General features: G+C 38.6%; 1 protein-coding gene across 3 annotated transcripts in view; it reads left to right on the top strand.

Moving 5' to 3' along the window:
- Positions 1-22,576, top strand: part of HPSE2 (heparanase 2 (inactive)) — a 526,089-nt gene that overhangs the window by 380,956 nt on the left and 122,557 nt on the right. For all 3 annotated transcript variants that reach the window (XM_069460602.1, XM_069460601.1, XM_069460600.1), the window contains one exon: positions 17,301-17,407. In XM_069460602.1, coding sequence (XP_069316703.1) covers positions 17,301-17,407 — 107 coding nt within the window. The remainder of the gene's footprint in view (positions 1-17,300; positions 17,408-22,576) is intronic.

Here is a 22,576-nt window from a genome sequence, read left to right as displayed (position 1 = left end):
TCTTTTCTTTCTCCCCACTTCCCGTTACCCTTCCCCACTGCATACTCATTCACCATCACAGAATGTTCACAAACTGAAACAAGTAGCTAAGCTTATGTCCTAATTTATCCAGGGCCCAAGGCACTTAAGGAAAAGGGCAAAAACCGAATCGAGATTCAGACCTTTAAAAACATGTCTGATGGACCTGGAGGGAGAGGCAGTAAGTGCTGTTGAAGGGAGGAACAGTGGGGCCCCTAAGAGAAATAACCTACGTGCAGAAGGCATCTGGCAGGGAAAGATAAGACTTAGCAGCAGGGCCTGGAGTCCTCTTTGCTTATTGCAGACAGAACATGCTCAGTGGTCCCTTCAAGCTGAGATTCCTCGTCTGGTTATTTCCTGCTATGCAACCAATTACCCCAAGCCTTGGTGGTATAAAACAACCATTTATTATGCAGATGGATTGTAGGGGTCAGGAATTCCCAAAAGGCACAGCAGGGATGGTTTGCCTCTGTTCCACAATGTCCGAAGCCTCAACTGGAAGACTCCAAAGGCTGGAATACCTCAAAAGGTGGCATCTGGAATCATCAGAAGGCTTGTTCACTCACATGTCTGGCAGGTGATACCAGCTGTCAGCTGTCACCTTAGTTGGGGCTGATAACTGTAACACCTACCTATGAACTCTCCATGTAGCCTGGGCTTACTCCCAAGCTTCTCAAGTCAGATAGCCAAGAAAGAGAACCAGGTGGAAGTTGTATCCCCTTTTCTAACCTACCCACTGAAGTCACAGGGCATCACTGCAACCATATTCTATTCACTGAAGCAGTCACCAAGAACCATGATGTTTCCAGGAAAGAAGAAATGAACTCTTTGTCTTGATGGGAGAATGGCAAGATTCTGGAAAAGCATTTTTGGACCAGAAATTTTTTGCAGTCATTTTTGTAAAATATTATCTGCCACAGTTTCATCCTCCCTGTTTCATTTAGTAGGCCTTAGGTCATTTCCCTGTTTTTCTTTTCTCAATTCTCTTACAAAACTCTTGCCAGATATTGTCTTAAAACGGTATATGCTGGAGGGGTTGCTCACAGATTCTCTGAGATTTGATTCACTGGGTCTACTTTTCACTGGCTGCAGCAGCCTAGACCCTGTTGTCAGGGCCTCCAGGAAGAGAGTCTCTCTTACTGCACCCCAGGATATGCTAAGCACTGGCCTGCTCAGGGGAGATGAGAGCTGAGAGACTGGATCAAAGTCCTCAAATTTTGATTGTTCAGAAGTTACTTTGGCTGTTCCTGAAGTCCTGGTGGGTGGGGAGGGGGTTATCTGAGGAATTAGGGTCCAAAATGCAAAGGAGGGCAGACTAGCCAAATGTCTTTTTTGCAAGCTCCCAAAACCAGTTCAGAGATGGGCTAAGTAAGGTTTTAATGTCTATATACCTAGAACACTCACCCAAAAGCTAGAAGTGGAATCTTTGTTTCTTCTCTATTAGTAGAAATTAAGAGAAGTCCTAATGACCTACCCACTTAGGCCCACAGTAGTAGAAAAAAGGGAGATTTCCTCCCAAAATGGAGCCATGTGGTAGTGGTTTGATAAATCAGTGGTGAGGCTATTTGAATAGGAGACAGGGCACAGAATTTGAAATCGGATGGCCTAGGTTGAAGCCCAGGCTTAGCTGTGAGGCTGTGGGCCAGTCACTTGATTTTTCTGATTTTGTTTCTTCATCTGTAAAATGAAGATGCTAAGGATACTATTCAATCTCCCTCTTAGGGAGATTAAGAAAGTCACATGAGGCTTTGTTTTTGTTAATTGTTATTGAATGCTAGTTCTTATGGCTGTTTTTTACTGTTTTTACAGTTATTATGTTTTCTTAATAATAATTTCTGTGACTAGAAAAGCTTCATGTTACCGTTATCCTCAACCTGTTTTTTGTGTTTTTCCCTCTTTCCTCTTTCTTTGAACCCTGGGGAATATGATAGGTGATATTTTTGGCACCTGAAAGGCAGTGACTCAATTGTTAAGTGCAGCTGTGGTTTCCAAATTTGGACTGCCACTTAGAGAAGAATTCTCAGTTTTCTGAGCAGTGGGTGAATTATCTGGTTATATGAAAAATCTACATGATATGTTTGAAAGCCAATCAGAGACATGTTTAGACAACCCTCCCCTTTGGATGATCCACAGGCTCTTCTCCCTTCCATTAGAATGAGGATAATCATCTGTACGTTGGGAGATGAGTCAAAGGAAAGAGTTGAGAACCTAACAATACAGGAAGAGTCAGATGGGAAAGTGAGAGATGTTTAGGACTCAGTGCAGATGGTATCGTGTGGATAGCTGGGCTGACTCCAAAACAATGACGTAAGAACCAAGAAGAACCACTTTGGCTTAAGTCATTTGGACTCTATGATTTGTGTCTTCATCTCCTAGAGGAATCAGAGGAGGAAATAACACATTTTGATATTATTTTAAGCAATTCAATAAGCACAGGAAGGAGTTGGTGAAATCCCAGTCATAAGGGAAGTATTTCCAAAAGTACTGTCCATATGATTGCATTTTGAATACTAAATAAACTGAACAGTTGGCTTCCCCAATATTTGAAAAGTTTTTTCCTTCCTCCCTTCCTTCTTTTTAAAATTATTTTTAATTCACATATAATAATTGCACATATTTATCGAGTACATGTGATAGTTTGAAACATGTATACAATGTAATGATCAAATCAGGGTAATTTGCATATCTATCACCTCAAGCATTTATCATTTCTTTATGTTAGGAGCATTCAAAATTCTCTCTCCTAGCTATTAAAAACTGTACAATGAATCATTGTTAACTATAGTTTCTCTACAGTACTATAGAACAGTGGAACTTATTCCTTTTATCTATCTGTAATTTTGTGTTTGTTAACCAACTTCCTCCTATCTCCTCCTACACCTACCCTTCCCAGCCTCTGGTAACCACTGTTCTACTCTCTACTTCTATGAGATCAACATTTTTACTTCCACATATGAGTGAGAACATATATGGTATTTATATTTCTATGCCTGGCTTATTTCATTTAACATAATGTCCTCCAGGCTCATCCTGCCTCAAATAACAGGATTTCATTCTTTTTATGGCTGCATCGTATTCCATTGCCTGTATATTACCACGTTTTCCTTATCCATTACTCTATTGATGGACACATAGGTTGATTTCATATCTTAGCTGTTGTAAATATTGCTACAATAAACATGGGAGTGCAGATATCTCTTCAACATACTGATTTCCTTTCCTTTGGATATTTACTTAGTAGCAGGATTGCTGGATCATCTTGTTGTTCTATTTTTAGCTTATTGAGGAGCCTCCGTACTGTTTTACATGATGGCTATCCTAATTTACATTTTCCCACCAATAGTGTATATATAAGAGTTTTATTTTCTCTGTATCCTCCCCAGTATTCATTCTTTGTCTTTTTTATAATAGACATTCTAACTGCCTCCCTTCCTTCTTTCTTCCCTTCCTTCCTTCCATTTATCAGCTATTTATAATGTTCTTAGTATTTTCTAGGCCCTTTAGAATAAAATGGTGAGCAAAACTGATGTGACACTTGTCCTCATAGTCCTTATTGTCTAGCAGGAAAAATAGCTAATGAAGCAGGCAATGATAATAAGATGTGATGGCTCCTATAATGGGATGCTATGGGTGCCCATGGTGGGAAGTATCCACCTTAGTTTGTAAAGGAAGGGAAAACAGGGAAGTCCTCCAGAGGAAGTGACATTTAGGCTAACACCTAAAGGATAGACTCCCTCTAATTTATATAGTTATTCTTAGGGCATAATCGGAAGCTACTGGTGGTAGATGTGTGTGGATGGAGGAAATGGTCTGTATAGTTCATAATATGACCATGATCATTCTTTTGTTAATACCATCCTTGTTTATGATTGCTTCTATTTAATAAAGATCAACTTTTTTGAATTCCCAATAAATGCAGTGACACTATGCCACTTCTTCCAATATATCTTAGTTGCAGGATCACGGAAGTAAGTAAGGCAGAAGGACATGTAACTCTATTAAAGTAATTAATAGATTTAAAAAGAAAACTTTGTTCTCAACCAACCTTCCAGTTTACCCACTTATTTGAGGCTCTTAGTATGTCGAAAGGGAAAAGAATTGAAAAAGCAGTTATTCTTGAGGACCACAGAATAACTAGAAGCACAATTAAGGGAAACATGAGGTCAATTATAAAATTAACCTTCTCTAATGAACAAAACTGGAAAATGAAAACACATTACTAGGGTAAGAATAATAATCTCACCACAAAAACAGTGTTTGATTGATTGATTCATTCATTCATTCAACAAAGTTGAGTGCTTCTTTCAATGTGCCAGTCATAGTGCCTACCACTTAGCAGGTGCTCAATAAATGTTAGAGGGAGGAGGTACATAGGGAGGGTCAAGTGAATGAGCACAGTGAAATAGTAGAAGTACAAAAGAACTAATGTATTATTTCATTCACATTTATACATGCTGTCTCTGCTGTTCACATTGCAGAAGAATCGTATCTGCTGCAACTTTGTAGCACAATGATGAATAGATAGAAATTAATTTAGACAGCCCTATGGGCTATGCCTACATATAGGCATAGTAGGAGAGTGTCTTCTGCATATGTGACATGGGGTGAAGGAAAGGTCTCTTTGTGACCCCAAATAACATTTCAGTCTATTTATAATGCCAGATATTTCATTTGAGCAAATAATCTTTCATTCTACATTAGGATGATGCAAAATATGAACAGTATGGGAAGAGGTAAACAATACTGGTTTAAATTCACACTAAAATGTTAATGTCAAGTAGAAGATCCTTTCCCAAGAGCATGTTTTGATGGAGGGGAAGAGAAGTACAGGCCAAGGAAGTACAGTTGACCCTTAAACAACACAAGGGTTAGGGGCACTGACCACTCTTTGCAGTCAAAAATCTGTGTATAATTTTTGGCTCCCTAAAATCATAACTGTTAATAGCCTACTATTTGGCCATAAGTCTTATGAATAATGTAAACAGTTAACACATATTTTGTATGTTATATGTATTATATATTATATTCTTACAATAAGGTAAGCTAGAGAAAAGAAAACGTTATTAAGAAAATCATAAGAAAGAGAAAATATATTTACTATTCATTAAGTAGAAGTGAGTTGTCATAAAGGTCTTCATCCTTGTCATCTTCACTTTGAGTAGGCTGGAGAGGAAGAGGAAGAGGAGAGGCTAGTCTTACTGTCTCAGGGAAGAGGTAGAGGAGGTGGAAAGGGAAGCAGGAGAGGCAGGCACACTTGGTGTAATTTTTATTGAAAAAAAATCTCCATAGAAGTGGACATGAGCAATTCAAACCCATGTCGTTCAAAGGTACTATATTCAGAGGAGGCACAGGACCCCAAATATAAACTATACCACATTAATACCTTGGGATGACATCCATGGGTGATTCTAAGTTTTATGGGGCCTGAGGGTTATACAATGGGGACCGCTTTAAGAAAAGAAAAACAAAGCAAATTTGTAAATTTTAGAAATAATCTGACCATATGAACCCATAAGTAGGGCCCTTCCCAGGACACTGGTAGATGCCTATGAAAGCAGGAAGCTGGAAGTTTAAGCTCTGTGAACTTCCTGTTAAATTAGCCTCTGTGACCTCACTTGGCTATGCATCTGCAAGTGGGAAAATATGACCTAAGGGAAAATTTTGGCTCTTTTCCTTCATATATAAAACTAATAATATTATAGGGGGGTATTTAGTGTGAAAAATATGTTTATCACAAAAGAGCACCAAAGTTTCAATCATTGTAATTCCATGAACCTTGATTTCCTTGATTCTTAGACATAAATATTTCCTTGAATCTTAGACACGAATAATTATAAAATGCACCATCAATTTAATAACAGCTGGGAAGGCTGAGAGTAAACAGCAGGCAAGTTTCATTTGATACTGATTATGAATAACATTCTGATTTCAAAGGCATTAAATTATGAAAAATGTATCATGAACTTATAAAAATATAGTAATTACATTATCTTTTGGTTTACAAATGCCATTTATTGAGTGTACTATATATTCTGAATCCATCAAGGAAGCCAGTAATTTGCACAAGGCCACAGAGCTTGCTATGTGGTAAAATTAGAATTTAAACTAAGGCCCACCTAACTCCAAAACTTGCACGATCATCCTTTATACTATTCTGCATATCCCACAATTATTAGCCACTTATTTTGTAACCCATGTAATATGTATATTCCTAACCACCCAGGATCAGGAAGGCTTTCAAAGAATACTGAATGTTCTTGGTGAAAGAACATCAATTTGATCCCACAATCAGATGATAATCTGGGGTGGGTGTCCTAGAAGTGAGGGTGGAATGAAAGTTGGGTATCATGATATTAGGCAAGTGATAGTGGAAGAAACAAGGCTTTAGGGGATGCGATTTGCATTCACCTACTGGGCTCCATTCATGTTTCCTCTGAACAGGTTCTTGGGCAATATATAGTGAGATCCTGTTATGTACAAGGCAATGACAATGTGAAGAAGGCATGTGCTACTCATAGACTTTTGGAGAAATGGCCCCATACTTACTGAATAAATATTCAGTAAGTATTTGTTATTTGGTGAACAAATTGCTGTTCTTTTTTTGTTCTGAGGCAAAAACTTCTTCAGGAGGAAGAGGCAACATTAGGGTGATCTTTCAGTATTTCAACTTGGAAGTGGGAAGATTATAGGATTTGTCCTGAGCAGTAGTAAAATTACCACTGAGGCTGGTAAAGCCTATGACTTGTAAGTTGGTAAAATATCCAGGAAGCCTGAGGGGTTGGTTAGTCACAGACAAGAACTGGGAAAGGGAGGAAGCATGATTTATGTGCAAATACCTGCTCTCCGATCTTTCTCTCCACTACCACTATCCTTGAACATAGTCATTGCTTTGGTACTCTGTGAAACTTTCTTATGTTCATGCATATGATCACAATTTCCTTGCCTCCCAGTAACTTTATCTTTTTTATGCATGTTCTTTTTTTAATTTTGTGTTTTGTTGCAATTACATTCAGTTGCTTTTTTGTGCAGAGAATGCAATTTTAAATCCTAAAAATGTCACAGAAACAGAAGCCACAAATTAAAAATTGATCTGATACCAAAAGAAAATGGGCAAATATGGCACTTCAGAACAGGGAGATGATAAAAAGAAATTATACTGAAAAAGATTAATGAAATTGACAGGAAGTACATGAGACAGAAGAAATAAATCAAGAGGAGTATGATGAGATATTGGAATGACTAAGCTCAGAATAGCCCAGCTTGTTTAACCTAAGGAGGACATGTTAAATATGGCAGCAGCTTATTCAACCAGAAGCTTGTAGGTCTCCTCAAACAGGAGAATTCAATTAGAAAGTAAACAGAGCCCTGAACTGGAACTGTGAGGATTTGGTGATCTTGAGGTTCTTAGTTATCTTCTCTGAAACCTAGCTTTTTTGTTAGTGAAATATTATCTCTCTCATTTGTTTAATAAGTATTTAAGCAAAGTAATTTTCAAACATTCTATAGGGCAGGCAAAAAGAAAAAAATAGAAAATTATAATTCAGTATATTAAGGTCAAGGTCAGAGGTAGGTTCAAAGAACTTTGGAACCTAGAGGAGAGAAAAATTAACTTTGAGGAAAGTTTCACAGAGGAAACAACATTTGAAATAAGCCTTGAGAAAAATATCAGACAACATGAACAAGGGGTGAGTAGAGGAAAAGATAATCAGCAAAAACTAAAACAACATTGTGTATTTGAAAAGTGGTGAGTCCATTCTGTGTGATGAGCCATAGGTCTTGTAGGGAGGGATGGGAGAAGAGGTAACTAACGGGTGGTTATGAAGGGTCTTAGATACCAACTTAAATAAAGTGGTAAGCATCTTATCCTGTAGCCCAGTGGTTCTCAATTTAATTCTACCATGTCTAATATACTCCATGGACAAATAGATAAAATAGACTGTGGATTATGTGCAATTACTGACTCCTTAGCTTTTTTTCCCCAGTTAAGGAAACATTTCAGAATTCTGGTCAAATATTATTATGGCAACTTTGAATCCACCTTTTTTATTTTTATGTAAGTTATTCCCAAATCACTGCCTTCAGTATTATTGGAGCAAGTTACTTCTAGCACATCTCCTAACTGATCAAACAGACCTCTCTGTGAGCATGAATGATGGAGTACTGCTGCTGGCAGTGCGGAACTTTTGAAGGTTCCTAAGCTGGAGAGGGATTTGTCAAGTTGACAAATGGCAGCAGTGTGAGGATGGACTAGAGGAGGAAGAAATTAGAGGCAGGAAGACCAAGGAACAAATGATAAGATCCAGAACTCAGGAAGCAGCAGTGAGGAAGGAGAGAAGAGAGTCAATATGATCTTCTCCTTTTCTAATATAGCAGGTATACGTAGAGTCAAAACACACACAAGAAGGATGGAAAGAAACATGAACAGTGCTGAGCTCTCACCTTGATCACTTAAAAGTACAGTAAGGAATAAAGACTGCAGAGAGGCAAGAGTATCTCTAAAAAGAGCTCTGTGGATAGGTAACTTTTAGGAAGCTTCCTCAAGCTACTCAGCTCTTTGTAACCAACTATATAGAGGACCAGTTTTGGTTACTTAAGAAGCGACTGCTCTTCCTGAAATCCTGGAGAAGGTTGATTTCCAAGTAGATGAGATGCTAGAATTAATAGACTCCAGCTTCTTACAGAGGGTGGGCCTCCTGCCAGGGCTGATTAGCCCAGCTGGCCTGTCCACTGTGCCTGTTTTATTGCTTCCTTTCTCATTAAGGAAGGTGTTGGGTTTGGATAACCATAAACAACATGTCTGCTGCTGCAAGGCTACCATCGCTTGCACAGCCAGTGGCTGAAGCCAGTCTCTCCGGAGTCTTTTTAAAAGACTTAGATCACAGTTCTGGAGACAGGATATCAAGGAAATACAGGAAGAGGAAGCCCAGGTTTGAAAATGTGCCACATAAATGGTAATTTTTTTAATTTTTACTGTTTTTTTTCTTTTTTAAAAAACTAAAAGTGGTAAGGAAAATAAAACAAAAAATCTGGGTTTCTCCCTCTCTTTTTCTCTCTCTATCTCTCCTCTATTATCCCTCCTCCCTCAACTTGTCCACATGAAACAATCCTGACAGTCCCCAACCCTGAAATGTGAGGGAAGGAGCTAGAAGGCTTTCCCTTCCTACAATTCTGCCTCTAGCAGGCCCAGGGATTCTGGATAGCCACTGGCCACTTACTGAGCTGTTCTGTGGATGCCTCAAAGCTCCCTTGACCACATGGGCCCAAGGGCTGAGTCTACTTGAGAACAAAAGAACTGCTGAAAGGCAGCCAACCACTCAGCTTCCCTCTATGCTCACTTAAGTAATCTCAGCATTTGTATTAATACTTCTGCCTCCCCAGACAATGTATCCCTTAAAATAACCTTCATTGGCACATCATTTCTCACCAGGAATTGTACCCTTTTTCCTTCCAAAGTCCTCCAGTTTTTCTCTCTTCCAGCACAGGGAGAATCATATTTACTCAAAAAACCAGTGTTGAACTATAGCCCTTGGTTTCTTAGAGTTTCACTTTCTAAGGGAATTTTGCAGCTGGTTCCGTCTGGTTTTCCTGATTTTTTTCTCTCTTTTTCTGCCCATGCTGATTTCCTCCCTAGGTCCAACCAGCACCCAGCTCAGTGTCCGTCCCCTCCACCACACTTGACCGTGATGGTTTTCTCTACTCCGGGAAGACGCAGCTCATCAAGCCTCCCCCCATGTCTCAAACCACAAATGCTCAGAAAATGTTTGTTGGTTTGTACCAACTACTCCTAGAACCTTTAACATTAATACTTTCTGGGAATATTTCCCCCACAAAACATTTCATATAACTGGTTTAGGTTTTTTATCACAGTTCTACCTCACTGTATGTTTTTTGCTCATGTGGCTTGACAAGAATTGCCCCTTTGCTAGGAGTGGATAAATGAACTACTCTGAATGATAATTATGTTTATGTGAATTATCCAGGTGCATTTTGAATTCTAAACTGGCCTTTCCTGCTGCTTAGCATGCATCTGAGCTATTACCTATCACCACAAGTGGTGTGTGAAGGAAAAGCGACAAACTCTAATGTCATTCATTCAAACACAATCTCCTGTGCCTTGGACAAGGAGAGTGGTCGCTTTGGTTTACACTTCTGTGTGCTTACTCTGTGCCAGACACTATTTCAAGTGCTTTACAAATATTAAGTAATTTACATATCATAAAATCCTCTGAGACAGATATTACTATTATTCTAATTTGACAGCTGAGGAAATTGAAACACAGAGAGGTAATGTAACACACTCAAGGTCATGCAGTGAATGATAGAACCAGGATTCAAATGCAGGCCATCTGTCTCCAGAGTCCATGCCCCTAGCCTCTACTCAGTGCTACCTCACCAACAACAATAATTTTTAGATTGTTTCCTTTCAAATATCCCTGTAAGTCAAAAGAAAATTCAGATTAACTTTTATTTACACAGAGTCAATTCCTTGCAGGGTCGTGTGTACACAGTATTTTTTTTTTTTTTATAAACCCCACCATTTTCTGGAATCAACTACTCATTTAAAGGAGCTGGACTTTGAACTCCCTTTGAAATATAATCATCTCATACAAATTGCCCTCCAAGTTGAGCATGCCAGTCTCCAACTATGTGCAGTAGGTCTTTGAGTAATGTCATTTCGTTCAACGTCATTTCATTATACATTGATGAGAAAAAAAATCTATCCCCAGCTGGAGCCACTATCTCTGTGGGTTTTCTTATGGTACTCCGGTTTCCTCTCACATCCCAAAGATGTGCACATTAGGTTACTTGGTGTATCTAGATGGTCCCAGTGTGAGTGAGTGTGGGTGTGTGAGTGTGCCCTGTGAGGGAGTGGTGTCCTGTCCAGGGCTGGTTCCTGCCTTGCCTCCACGATAGGCTTGGGCCACCTGTGACCCTGAAGTGGAATAAGCAGTCTGGGAAATGAATGAATGAATACAAATTATTGTAAAATAAAAATTTGTAAAGTCTACGATAATCATACAAATGCACAATAAACAATGTGGTACTAAAGAGCTCAGGAAGGCCACCATAACTGATATTGTTTGTTTTCCAGCTGCCTTATGGTAGGAGGTGCTCCTTACAATGTTCACTTTTCCAACACTGATTCCTTGATTTAACCCACCAGCACTAGGACTGCTATCATTCACTGATTCACAAAATTTGGGAAAATAACTTTGTTTTTAATTAATCGTTCTTAAATGTAGAGCTCACACTTACTTTAATGCTTAATATTAAAAATGATTTGTGTCTTCATTTAGAAGTTCAGTGATGTTTTGTGATAGAATTTGCCAGAGGAACTTAACTCTTGTCTATATCAATTAGCCTACAGTAAAATTGGTTTAGTCATATGTCCTTTTGCTCAAAGTTGCAGTTTCCAAGAACCTATTGATGACATTAAGTAGGGACTTATTGTACTTACAGCAAATATTATGAAGGGATAAGTGATGGAAACACATGATTGTCTTCTTGTTTTTAATATTAGAACATTATAATGAGCTTGATACCTCATAAAATCCTTCTGGTATCCAAATACATTGGATGGTAATTGGCCTTTACCACTCCTGAGGTTATTGGAGTCCATAGATAAAAGTACCTATTAAGCAAAGCAAGATTTCCCTTTTTTCTCTCTGAAATCAATGAGAAGACCCCCAGGCCTGATATTCTGGGATTTGCCAAACAAACATGTGTTGCTCTTATCTAAATCTTTCGTATTGTTACAGGTTTTCATTATATGCCTTTATTTTTCCTGATCTCTAAGGTTGGGTTTTTTTGTTGGTTTTGGTTGTTTTTTTGTAATTACACTGGGAAGAGAACTTTATTGCCCAATAAATATTTGTCCCAGGTATGTCATAAAGCATAGATATGAAGGCAAAAATTTTCCCTAAATTTTCTGTTTTCCACAATTGTGTTCCTATTTTTCAACATTGAAAATGATGAAGTTTATATCACTCACTTTTTGTATCTCTGTTCATAACAAACACAGATAAGTCTTGCTAAAGTCTGAATGATTTTACTTTCCTAGGAGTTCTTGTTCTTTTAATTTCAGAGTATTAAGGCAGATACAAATGCCTTGGTTACATAAATTGCCTTTGCACTGCCCAAGTCATAGCTACAAGCATGCCCATACCCTAAACATTGCATCCCACATCTGTTAGGTGTGAATTTACCCATCCCCTCTCCCCACTTCCACCCACCTGACACCCTCTAAATGTTACTTCCCATATGTGCACATTAGTGTTGATTAGTACCAATTTGATGGTGGGTACATGTGGTGTTTGTTTTTCCATTTTTGTGATACTTCATTTAGAAGAATGAGCTCCAGCTCCATCCAGGATAATACAATAGGTAGTTCACTACTTTTTATGGCTGAGTAGTACTCCATGACATACATATACCACATTTTATTTTATTTTATTTTATTTTATTTATTTTTTTGAGACAAAGTCTCACTCTGTTGCCCGGGCTAGAGTGCCGTGGCATCAGCCTAGCTCACAGGAACCTCAAACCACATTTTATTAATCCACTCATGTATTGATGGGCACTTGGGTTGTTTCCACATCTTTGCAGTTGTGAATTGTGCTGCTATAAATATTCGAGTACAGATGTCTTTCTTGTAGAATGTCGTTTTTTCCTTTGGGTAGATACCCAGTAGTGGGATTGCTGTATCAAACGGTAGTTCTACTTTTAGTTCTTTGAGGTATCTCCATACGACATTCCATAGAGGTTGTACTAGTTTGCAATTAGCATGTTGCTTCCAATTCTTTGACCAGTTTAGTTCCTTTCCTTAGGTCATATAAATTCCTTAAAAAATGGCAGTTTACTATGAGCTTGCACAAAGGCAGGATTGTATTAACTTCTTTGTCTGACTAGAGCACCACAAACTCCTTTTAAGCACTTACTCTGTGCCAGGTATTCTACTAGTAAGTAAGTACAAAAGTAAATAAGACAGGATTCCCTGCTCTCAAAGAGCTAATCGTTCAGGGTTTCTAGGAAATTTCCCAGATTTCTTACTTTGATCAAAAATGGTAGTTCAGAATCCTACCACCAAACTGTAAAAATATTTGGCACTAGTTCCTCTGAATTCATTCATCAGCTTAGAAAGACTCGTATAAATGTCCATCTGCTAGGTCTAGGCCCCTTCCCACTAGCTCTCAGAATTTGCCTGTGATTGGCCTAATGGTATGTATCCTTTGATGAAGCAAAGATCCTTAGCACAGTCCTATCAGGTATTACTTCCTCTTATGGACAAGGAAATTGAAGCTCAAAGTGGTCACAGAAAAAACAGAACTTTAATTTGTATTTTATAATTTTCATGATTTTTACATATATATGATCTCATAGCAGCTACAATGATCTTTAGGTAAGTCAGATCAGATCATTCTCTTACTTAAATCCCCCCAGTAGCTTTCCATCACACTCAGAATAAAAGCACCCCTTCTTTCTTCTCTGACCTCATTTTTTAAAATCTTTCATTCCCTTACTTACTATACTCCATTTGGTCTTTTGAGTCTGCAAACAACAGACCTGTTTCCACCTCAGGTCCTTGTGCTGTGTTCCTCCAGATCCATCAAGGGGCTAGCTCCTTGTTCACTCAGGTCTCAGCCCAGCTACCACCTTCCGGAGGAGCCCTCCTTGACCGCTATTTAAAGTGTTTACCTTCCTCTCCTGCCTAGTCACTTTCTAGCATATTGCTCTGTTTCATTTTCTTCCTAGTCCTTATTATCATCTAGATTTTTTTATTTGTTTACTTTTTTATTTTTGGTCTCCTTCCCTTGACTAAAATGTAAGCCAACAAGATCAGAGGCTTGTTCTGTTTCATTACTGTAGACCTGCCCCTAGAACTCTGCTTGGCTTATACCAGGTGCTCAATAAATATTTGTTGAATGAATGAGCTAATGCATTTGGATAATGCCTTAATGTTTTGGGATGAAAATTTTTCTAACTTCATTTTTATATGTTCTCCTTAGGCAATTTGATTAACTTCTGTGGCTTCTTATACCACTCTGTTTTCCTCCAGCCCAAATATTTGTTTCTGAGATGACCAACTCTAAGCTGTACTTGACTTCTTTGGTCTCCTATACTTGTTGTTTATATAATTATAACTTCCATAATTAAAGATACTTTGGGGTAATAGCCAAGGGGACCTGCATTAGTGTTATAAGATGCTAATACATTTTAGCATTTTATTTAGAAGGAACTCAGAGTTCATCTATACCAAATCTATGACTTTAAATGTCAATGAAGAAATTGAAGTCCAAGATAATGACTGCTAAAAGCCTCATAGCTACCCTGTGGTAGAACTCAGAATTTCCAAGGCACATTCCTATTTCCATATTATGGTTATTTGCCTACTTAGACTCTGCCTCTCCTTTTGTTAATGTGTTCTTTTATATATATTCATTTACTGGGCTATAATTCACATACAATAAAATTCACTCTTTAAAAGTATAAAATTCAGTAGTTTTTTAGTATATTCACAGAATTTTGAAATCATTCCAATGATTTAATTTTAAAACACCCCAAAAGAAACCCCATACTCACTAGTAGTCACTCCCCATATTCCCCCCCACATCCCCCGCTCAAACCCCTCTTCTCCTTCAACCCTAGCAAACCACTAATCTACTTTCTGTCCCTATGCGTTTGCCTATTCTGGACATTTCATATAAATGGAATCATGTAATATGTGGCCTTTTGTGCCTGGCTTCTTTCACTTAGCTTAATATTTTCATGGTCCATCCGTGTTGTAGTTTTTTATTTTGTTTTGTTTTGTTTAACAAAACCCGTATCTCTAACTGCCTTCAATATCTGTCGTTGAGCACAAAACAAAATGCTAAATATCACACATCCTGGAAGCCAAAGGCAAAAAAGAAAAACACAAATATATTACTCGGCTCTAGTGAGTCATAAAGGAAGCACATAGTTTATCATGTGCACAGATACTTTTCTAGCACTATTATTTTAAGGGAAATCATAGATATGGTCCTATAATTTCACCACGTAGCTCTGTCCTTTGACTGTCCAAGGTGTTTTTCTTGCTCACTTATTTATATGATTTCCAGCTTCCCTTGAGTTGGGCATTTGGAGCAGTGTTGAAAAGGGTGAGAGGACTACCCGGTGGTGTCCTCAAATGATTCTTCTCTTTCTGTGTACAAAAGTGAATTTTTGTTTAATCTTTAACAACAAGCCAGTTTGACCTCCACCATTAATTCTCAGGATTTTTCTTCCATTCTTGATCACAGTCCTCACTTTCATCTTAAACCTGTGTAATTTTTTTTACAACTTGATTTCTGAAAGAGTCAATAACTTTGCCAACCCTGATTTAAAAATAGGTTCCAAATTATGCAAATTCCCTAGTGAATGAGGAGAGAGAGAGCAGAGAGCAGCACCTAGGTAAAAATGAAAAGAGGATGTGATTGTTTGTTGATGTATACCCATGGGTTTTGCCACATTTTTTTTCCACTTTGGGGGGCCTCGGAGAATTAAATTAAAATCATACTCCTAAAGTCACAGCAAACTATTATCATTGGTTCATGAAAGGTCCTGTTTTTGTTTTAATTTTTACCTCCCTCTTACACATGCCTTTCTTATGTGTTTGATATATGTCTTTAAGATACATGTGTCTTTATAGAGTATTTAGTGTTGTTGGATGTGAATGAGTAATTAATACTGTACCATAAATCTCATTCTATTCCTTTTTAAAAAAAAAAACAAAACTTACTACTAAACCTTTAAAGCCTATTCATGTTACTGGATTTACATTGACTTTATTGTTCCAACTACTGTATAATATTTTATAGTATATATTCACCACATTTTATTTTTCCATTCCTCTAGCAGTGGACACCCACTACGAACAGTGATATAGTGAATGTTCTCAAACTTGCCTCCTTAGAGACCAAAGGAAGAATTGCTTTGGTGTGTATGTCTAGGAGAGGAATTGGTGGGCCCTAGGAACTAAGTACACTATTTTCTTTATCGCAGCCCCTTTTGTGCATAGCTGGCATCCTGTCAGTCCCCCTCCTACTCTAGCCATTGTTGCAGAGACCAGAGCTAGGCCAGTCGCGTAGGCCACAACCGGCTTGGCGGTGGAGTAGTGTGGTAGTACCTCGCCTCTCGTTTCCTGCTCTGGGCCTTCTCTGCGGCAGAGATGTGGAACACTCGGGGAACCTGCCCAGCACTCAGGCTTGCACATGATATGGGGGCAGAGGAGGAAGGGGTTACGGTCACAAGCCTACTCTTAACCTTTGGAGAATATGAGCCAAGGGTAAGTGCTTCTCATTGTATCCCTTTGGAAGACAGTTCTAAGACAGTTTATAGGCTCTTACCAAGATCCCTGTGAGATGAGTACAAGTTGCCAGCATTTGTTGCTAATATGAAAACACATCCTTGTATTGGTTTTCCCTTCTTCCCTATTTCAGTCCCCTACTTCCTCATTCCTGCTCCTGCTTATTATTTCTCAAATGAATACTTGTAGATAAGCCTTTGACTCAGGCTCTGCTGTTAGGGGCTACTCAGCATACAATAGTACCCCTAAATACTGCCAGATTGCTTCCCAGATTATCTGCACCATGATCTGTACGGTTTGTGTGTGTCAGGGACTGTGCCGTGACAGAACTTCAGAGGGCCACCTTTGACAAGAAGCTTTGCCTCTGCTTGGAAGGCAAACAGCTGTAGTTGCTCCCTCTGTGGGACTTGGCACCTATGGGTCAGTGACTTTTCTTTTTACACTTATTGCAATTATTTTCAAAATTTAGTTGCAATGTACATGTCCTGGTAATTATAAAATACTTCTCCCAAACATCGCTCTCTACTCTCTTGTGACTTATGACTTTTGACGCATGGACATTATACATATTGTAGATGTGCCATAACAATGTGCTGAAAAGAATTGCCTTTCAGTACTTGTTAATATGGAAACATGATGTGATTTATATGTTCCAGGGAAGGGTGTTTGGTCAGCTTGTGTCCCAGAACATGCCCTTGTTCTGTCACATTGTCACTTGGGTTTACTTAGAGAAAAAAATGATAATTTCTTTGAGTGGACATGTGTCAATGTTAATACTTTTTGATATGTGTATGCCAACTTCACTGTACTGGGTGCATTTTCCAGAAAAAAAACACAGATCATGGCTACCTGGTAGAAGGGAAAAAGAAAAACTTCCTTAAGGGAACGTGTGTTGCTTCTCATTTGGGAATAGCTTTTAAAATGTCATTATCCCCTTCTGTTCTTGTTGTGTGAACAGGTGGTTAATACATACACTCCAGGAAAGAAGATTTGGCTTGAAGGTGTGGTGACCACCTCAGCTGGAGGCACAAACAATCTATCAGATTCCTATGCTGCAGGATTCTTGTGAGTAACACTTGCAGTTTTACCCCTCGGGATTTTCAGGAGAAAAGGGACAGTGAAACTCTGACACTGTACGTTATTCTATCCATTGCAGGTGTGAGGTTTTTTTGCGTTGACAGTTCTTCATCCGTGCATTTGTGTATGTGTCTTTAGCCATTCAACAAACAGTGATTGGTGCCTTCTCTAGATACTAAAGTGTCAGGCACAGGCATCAGAGCAAATAATAGTAGTAGTAGCAACAGTAACGATAATAGTAATAAGAGCTTTATTTAATGTAGACATTTATGTAATGTCTACAGTTTAAAACATAGTACAAACCACATACATTTTCTCCTCTAATTTTCACCGTGGTCCTGGGAAGTAGGTAACAATGGGCATGGTTTTGCCCTCTAGAAACATATGATTGGCAGAACTGTAGGTGATTACTACATTGTAAAACTGTAGGAGATTAGTGCCATAATAATACTTTTAAAAATATAGTGCTTAACATGTGCCAAGTACTGTCTAAAGTGCTATCTATATATTTAATAATTAAACAACCAGTGACATTGATGCTATTGTTTTTATAACAACTCAGTGAAACAGATGCTATTATTATCCCCATTTTACTGATGAGGAAACTGAAAAACAGAGTTGAAGTAACTTACCCAAGATTACTCATTTAGTTAGTGGCAGAGTTTGGACTCAAACCCCGGCAGTCCGCTCCAGAGTTTAGCCTCTTTCCTGCTGCAATAGACCACCTTCCTTTCTGCCTACGTGATCTGTCTACAAAAGGACATTGATAGACATGCAATGGAATAAAGAATTTCTCTGGCTGGGAATACCAGCAAGGGCTTCATGGGGAAAGTGGCATTTGAGTGGGACACAGAAGAATGACTCTAATTTCTATAGGTAGAGAGTGGTGGTGATGGCAAGGAGGAACATTCTAGGCCAAAGAAATATTATGAGCAAAGGCACAGAGGAAAGAGGAATTTTTAATGTGACTAAAGCCTTGTTATCTGCAGGGATGTAATGAGTGCTGAGACTAGGGAGAGGGTAACCAGCAAATCACAGAAGGTCTTGAAAACCAGTAAAGGAAATGAGGCCTTGTTCCATACTCACAGAAAGCCATTGAAGATTTTGGAGAAGAAAAAGAGAGATACCTGTGTTTTAAAACTTTGGCTTTGGTAACAGTATGCACAAGAGTATAGAAGGGATGGGAAAATGAATTCGAAGGCTACTGCCATCATCTGAAGATGACTTTAAATTCAGAAGCATAAGGGCCTCTGACTGGCCTGCCAGTGTCGTGTGGCAGTGACAAACCCCTCAGGACCACTTACTGACCAAGTGACTTGTTCCTGGTCCAGTACAGTCCTGTGGTCTTGGCTTTTTAGCGAGCAATGTCCTCCTAAGAACTGTACAGCTTTGCCCTCAGCTTTGTGTTTTGCTACTAACAACTGTTCCTAATTATACAGATGCCATTTCCCTCTGTTAAGGCAGCTTCTTTAATACATTTGTGAGGGACAAATCAGATAAGTCAAGTAGACTCCCTTTACAGATGGAATTCTGACAAATATAGGTGAAGATAATGTCAGTGTAATTCATGGTGATAACCTTGGTCTTCTGTGTCCTCAGCATCTAACATTGTGTAGCACAGAGTTGTTACCTAGTAAGCATGGTTCCAATGAATGAAATGGAGTGAGTCAGCATTTGATACAATGTCGCTGAGAGTGTTCTTTCAAAGACACACTCCCTACAGGTTTGATATGAGCCCTGTTGCAAAAGTGAGAAAACAGGTTGGCAGTCAGTACTGTGGGGGCCCCTGGGAATCAGCAGATGAACAGCTTTTGCTCAGCTACCACCAAAGGACTGTGCTGCAGGGCCCAGCAAGCAGCCCACTTATACTGAGTATTTTTGCAAACATTCTGCCCTTCAGGGAATGATGTGAAATAAGAAATACCACAGACCTTCGTGGAAGAAGCAGACACCTACCTTTTCATGATCATCAGACAAACATTCATAGATCTCTACTGTCACTTTGCAGAACACAGACAGACATAGCTGTTTATATTTGGGTTGTAGTTCATATATCCAGTGCTTGGTTGACATGGATCAGATGAAAACTAGTTTATTCTGCTCCTGGTCTTCTCTCTTACCTCTTTGTCAGCCATTTGGTCTCAACTCTCCTGGCAGCACCCAGCAACGTGCCCTTTGAGTCCAGTTCTCCAGTAGGCATAAATTGCTTCCTGGGAGGGAAAAAAAGTAAAGCATTCTAGGAAGTTCTAGGAGGCCAGCAAGAAATTGAAAAGAAGGCATTTTGGGGGCCTTTTTTAAAATATATCTTATAACTATGAGCTCACCAGAACACATACATATGAACACATGAATCAATATTCTTTGCTACCAAGTATTCAAGAGTAGTGTTTCCCTGTCAGATATTTGAGATTCTTTGGTGCACTACAAATAAGCTCGGCATGCTGCTGAGTCTCCAGCACCTAGTTAGTGACTGGCACATAGTAGATATTCAATAAACTTTTGTGGGATGGCAAATAATGACGGGGTAGCATCCTTGGTGACATATACCAGTCATTTTACAAACTTTCTCTACCTGAGCATAGAAGTGAGCCTTGGAAGACATTTATTTCCCCCTCCCAGGAGCTTTTTATTACAGGAGGAAGATGAAGATAACTTTAGTACTAACTATTCAACTCTGAAAGCCTGGGAAGGCAGTGGTTCTCGCCGTAGTCATTTTTGAATGACTGGATCCTGGATGTGCATATAGCGATGTGGGTTTGAAGAGAAGGATGGATATTCTTCCCTTTCATTTTAGAGTTTCTTCAAAAACTCCCCGTACATTAGTGAAAAAAAATCAGGTTTATTAATTGACATTTATCTGTTGAGTGTATATTTTGTGCAGGTCACTATGCTAGGCTCTGTAGAGGTAAAGTGGGAATTTGATACTGTTCCTTTAGATGTGTATACACAGACATTTATATACCTAGTGCTTTACCAATGACTTACATGGTTACACAAGCATTTTTATGTCTTCTCAATGCTGAGAACAATGCCTAGCATTTACAGCTCATTAATTAATGTTATTGGCCAAGTGCGGTTGCTTGAGCCCAGGAGTTTGAGACCAGCCTGGGCAACATAGCGAGACCTCATCACTACAAAAAAAAAAAATTTAAAAATTAGCCAGGTTTGGTGGCTCCCACCTGTAGTCCCAGCTACTTGGGTGGCTGAGGCAGGAGGATTGTTTGGGCCCAGGAGTTCTAGTCTACAGTGAGCTATGATTGTGCCACTGCACTCCAGCCTGGGTGACAGAGCAAGACCCTGTCTCAAAAAAAAAAAAACACAATAGTGTTATTGAATAAATAATGAATGAGTGAACAAATGGGATCTTTTCATATATAACAACATGAAGATATAGTCCTGTATTGACATCAGATGCTGCTAGATGTAGAGGCTCACATACGTGATTATGGGTTTACTTGTTTTGTTTCTTCATTCAACAAGCACAAGAATAGAAAGGTGAATAAGACGATTTGTTTTTATAGATAAATGCTTGTTAGATATATACCCTGTTGTATTTGTGCTGTTTCAATGTGGAAAGAACACTGATTTAAGAGGCATTATCCCAGAATTCATGTTATAGTTCTACCTCAGGACATCCTTTGACAAGTTATTAATATTTAATAGTATGCCTCAGTGGCTAATGGAAAAGCTAAATCTGTTATCCTGTTTTCACACGTTTTCCAAATTAATAAAAATAATAAAGACAAGTAGTTTAGCCATGTCATGTTCCAAAAGTAATTTCAATTCCCTGGGTCACAATGTTCCAATTTGAATAACAATAACAAAAAAGATTTTCCTCTAGTTAGTCAGATTTTCCTTTTCATTTAAAATTTTTGTTTTTGTGTTTTGCTTTGCTTTTTGTTTTGTTTTATTTTTGTAACTCTGTCAGTAAATATTTGTTAGTTTTTATGAGAATAAAATATAATTGTAAATATGAAAAAGATTTGAAAATATGAATGATATTTGTTCATAATATAAAAATTAACAATGTTCTTTATTCCAACAAGGAAAAAACTTAATTCTTCTAAAAGTCACAGGTTTGGAGCTCCATATGGTTTCAGATTTGGAAAATCATAACTATGTGTAATTTTTCTCTACTGTGCTGAATGGTGATTCTCAATGTTCCTCAAATCTAATTTTATCCAGATAAATTTCAACTTAATGAAGAGTATTGAACACCTACCTATGGTGTGCCAGGAATGGTGATGGGTGTTTTGGGTGCAAGTTGAGACGTTATGTCTATGCTTTATGGGCCCTTAACCGACAGGGAAGGTAGAGAAAGAAGTACACGATTCTTATGCAGTGAGCTAGCAGAGGGTATGACTAAGAGTTGTGGGGAAGTACAAAGGAAGGTACTACTGTTGGCTCCGGCAGCAGAGTTTAGAAGCAGGTAACACTTGATATGGAGATTAGCAGATGGGAAGAAAGTTGCTAGACAAATAGAGGTGGGTTAAATGAGAATAGGAAGGGAATTCTAAGCAGAAGTTAAAACATATATAAAGACTCAAGTAAATATGAGAAAGCATTGTGTATTTGGGTAGCCAAGAGTAGTTTCATGTGGCTTAGAGCCTGTGGGAAATGGGGTTTAGGGGAAGAGAAGAAGGGGTAAGAGGTGACAAATGAAGCTGGACACATACATGCTTGGGACAGATTGTGAAATTCCTTATATTTCATATAGAGAAGACTAAAGCTCTAAGTTACATTGATTACACATATATTATTACAATTAGCAGTTTCTCTACGTGTCAGAAGTAGGAGAGAGACAGAGACAGAGAGAGAGAAGCAAATGAATGCATGAATAGATGAATTAATCGAATGTATAAATAATGAAGGCAGAGTCAGCAGTGGGTGTTGGAAGAACTGAGAGGGCAGTATTTTTGAAGGGTGGCATGCCCTGGAAAGTGGGTGTTTGGCATAGTGGGGTATATAATAGGTGTGAGAGCAATGCAGGTCCATTGCAACTTATGTGTGATGGTAGCATACTTGAATCCCTGAATGGTTAATTATAGTGCCAAGGAAAATTATCATTGCATCAACTGCTGACAGTTGATATGTCAGCATATGATATGAGGGATACAAATGGCTGGACTACTCTTACATAGGTCATATGAGTATGTG

This window comes from Eulemur rufifrons, chromosome 28, assembly GCF_041146395.1.
Source record: "Eulemur rufifrons isolate Redbay chromosome 28, OSU_ERuf_1, whole genome shotgun sequence".
Taxonomy (NCBI): Eukaryota; Metazoa; Chordata; class Mammalia; order Primates; family Lemuridae; genus Eulemur; species Eulemur rufifrons.
Note: the sequence above shows the minus strand (reverse complement) of the source record. Positions and strands in the feature narration are given on the sequence as shown.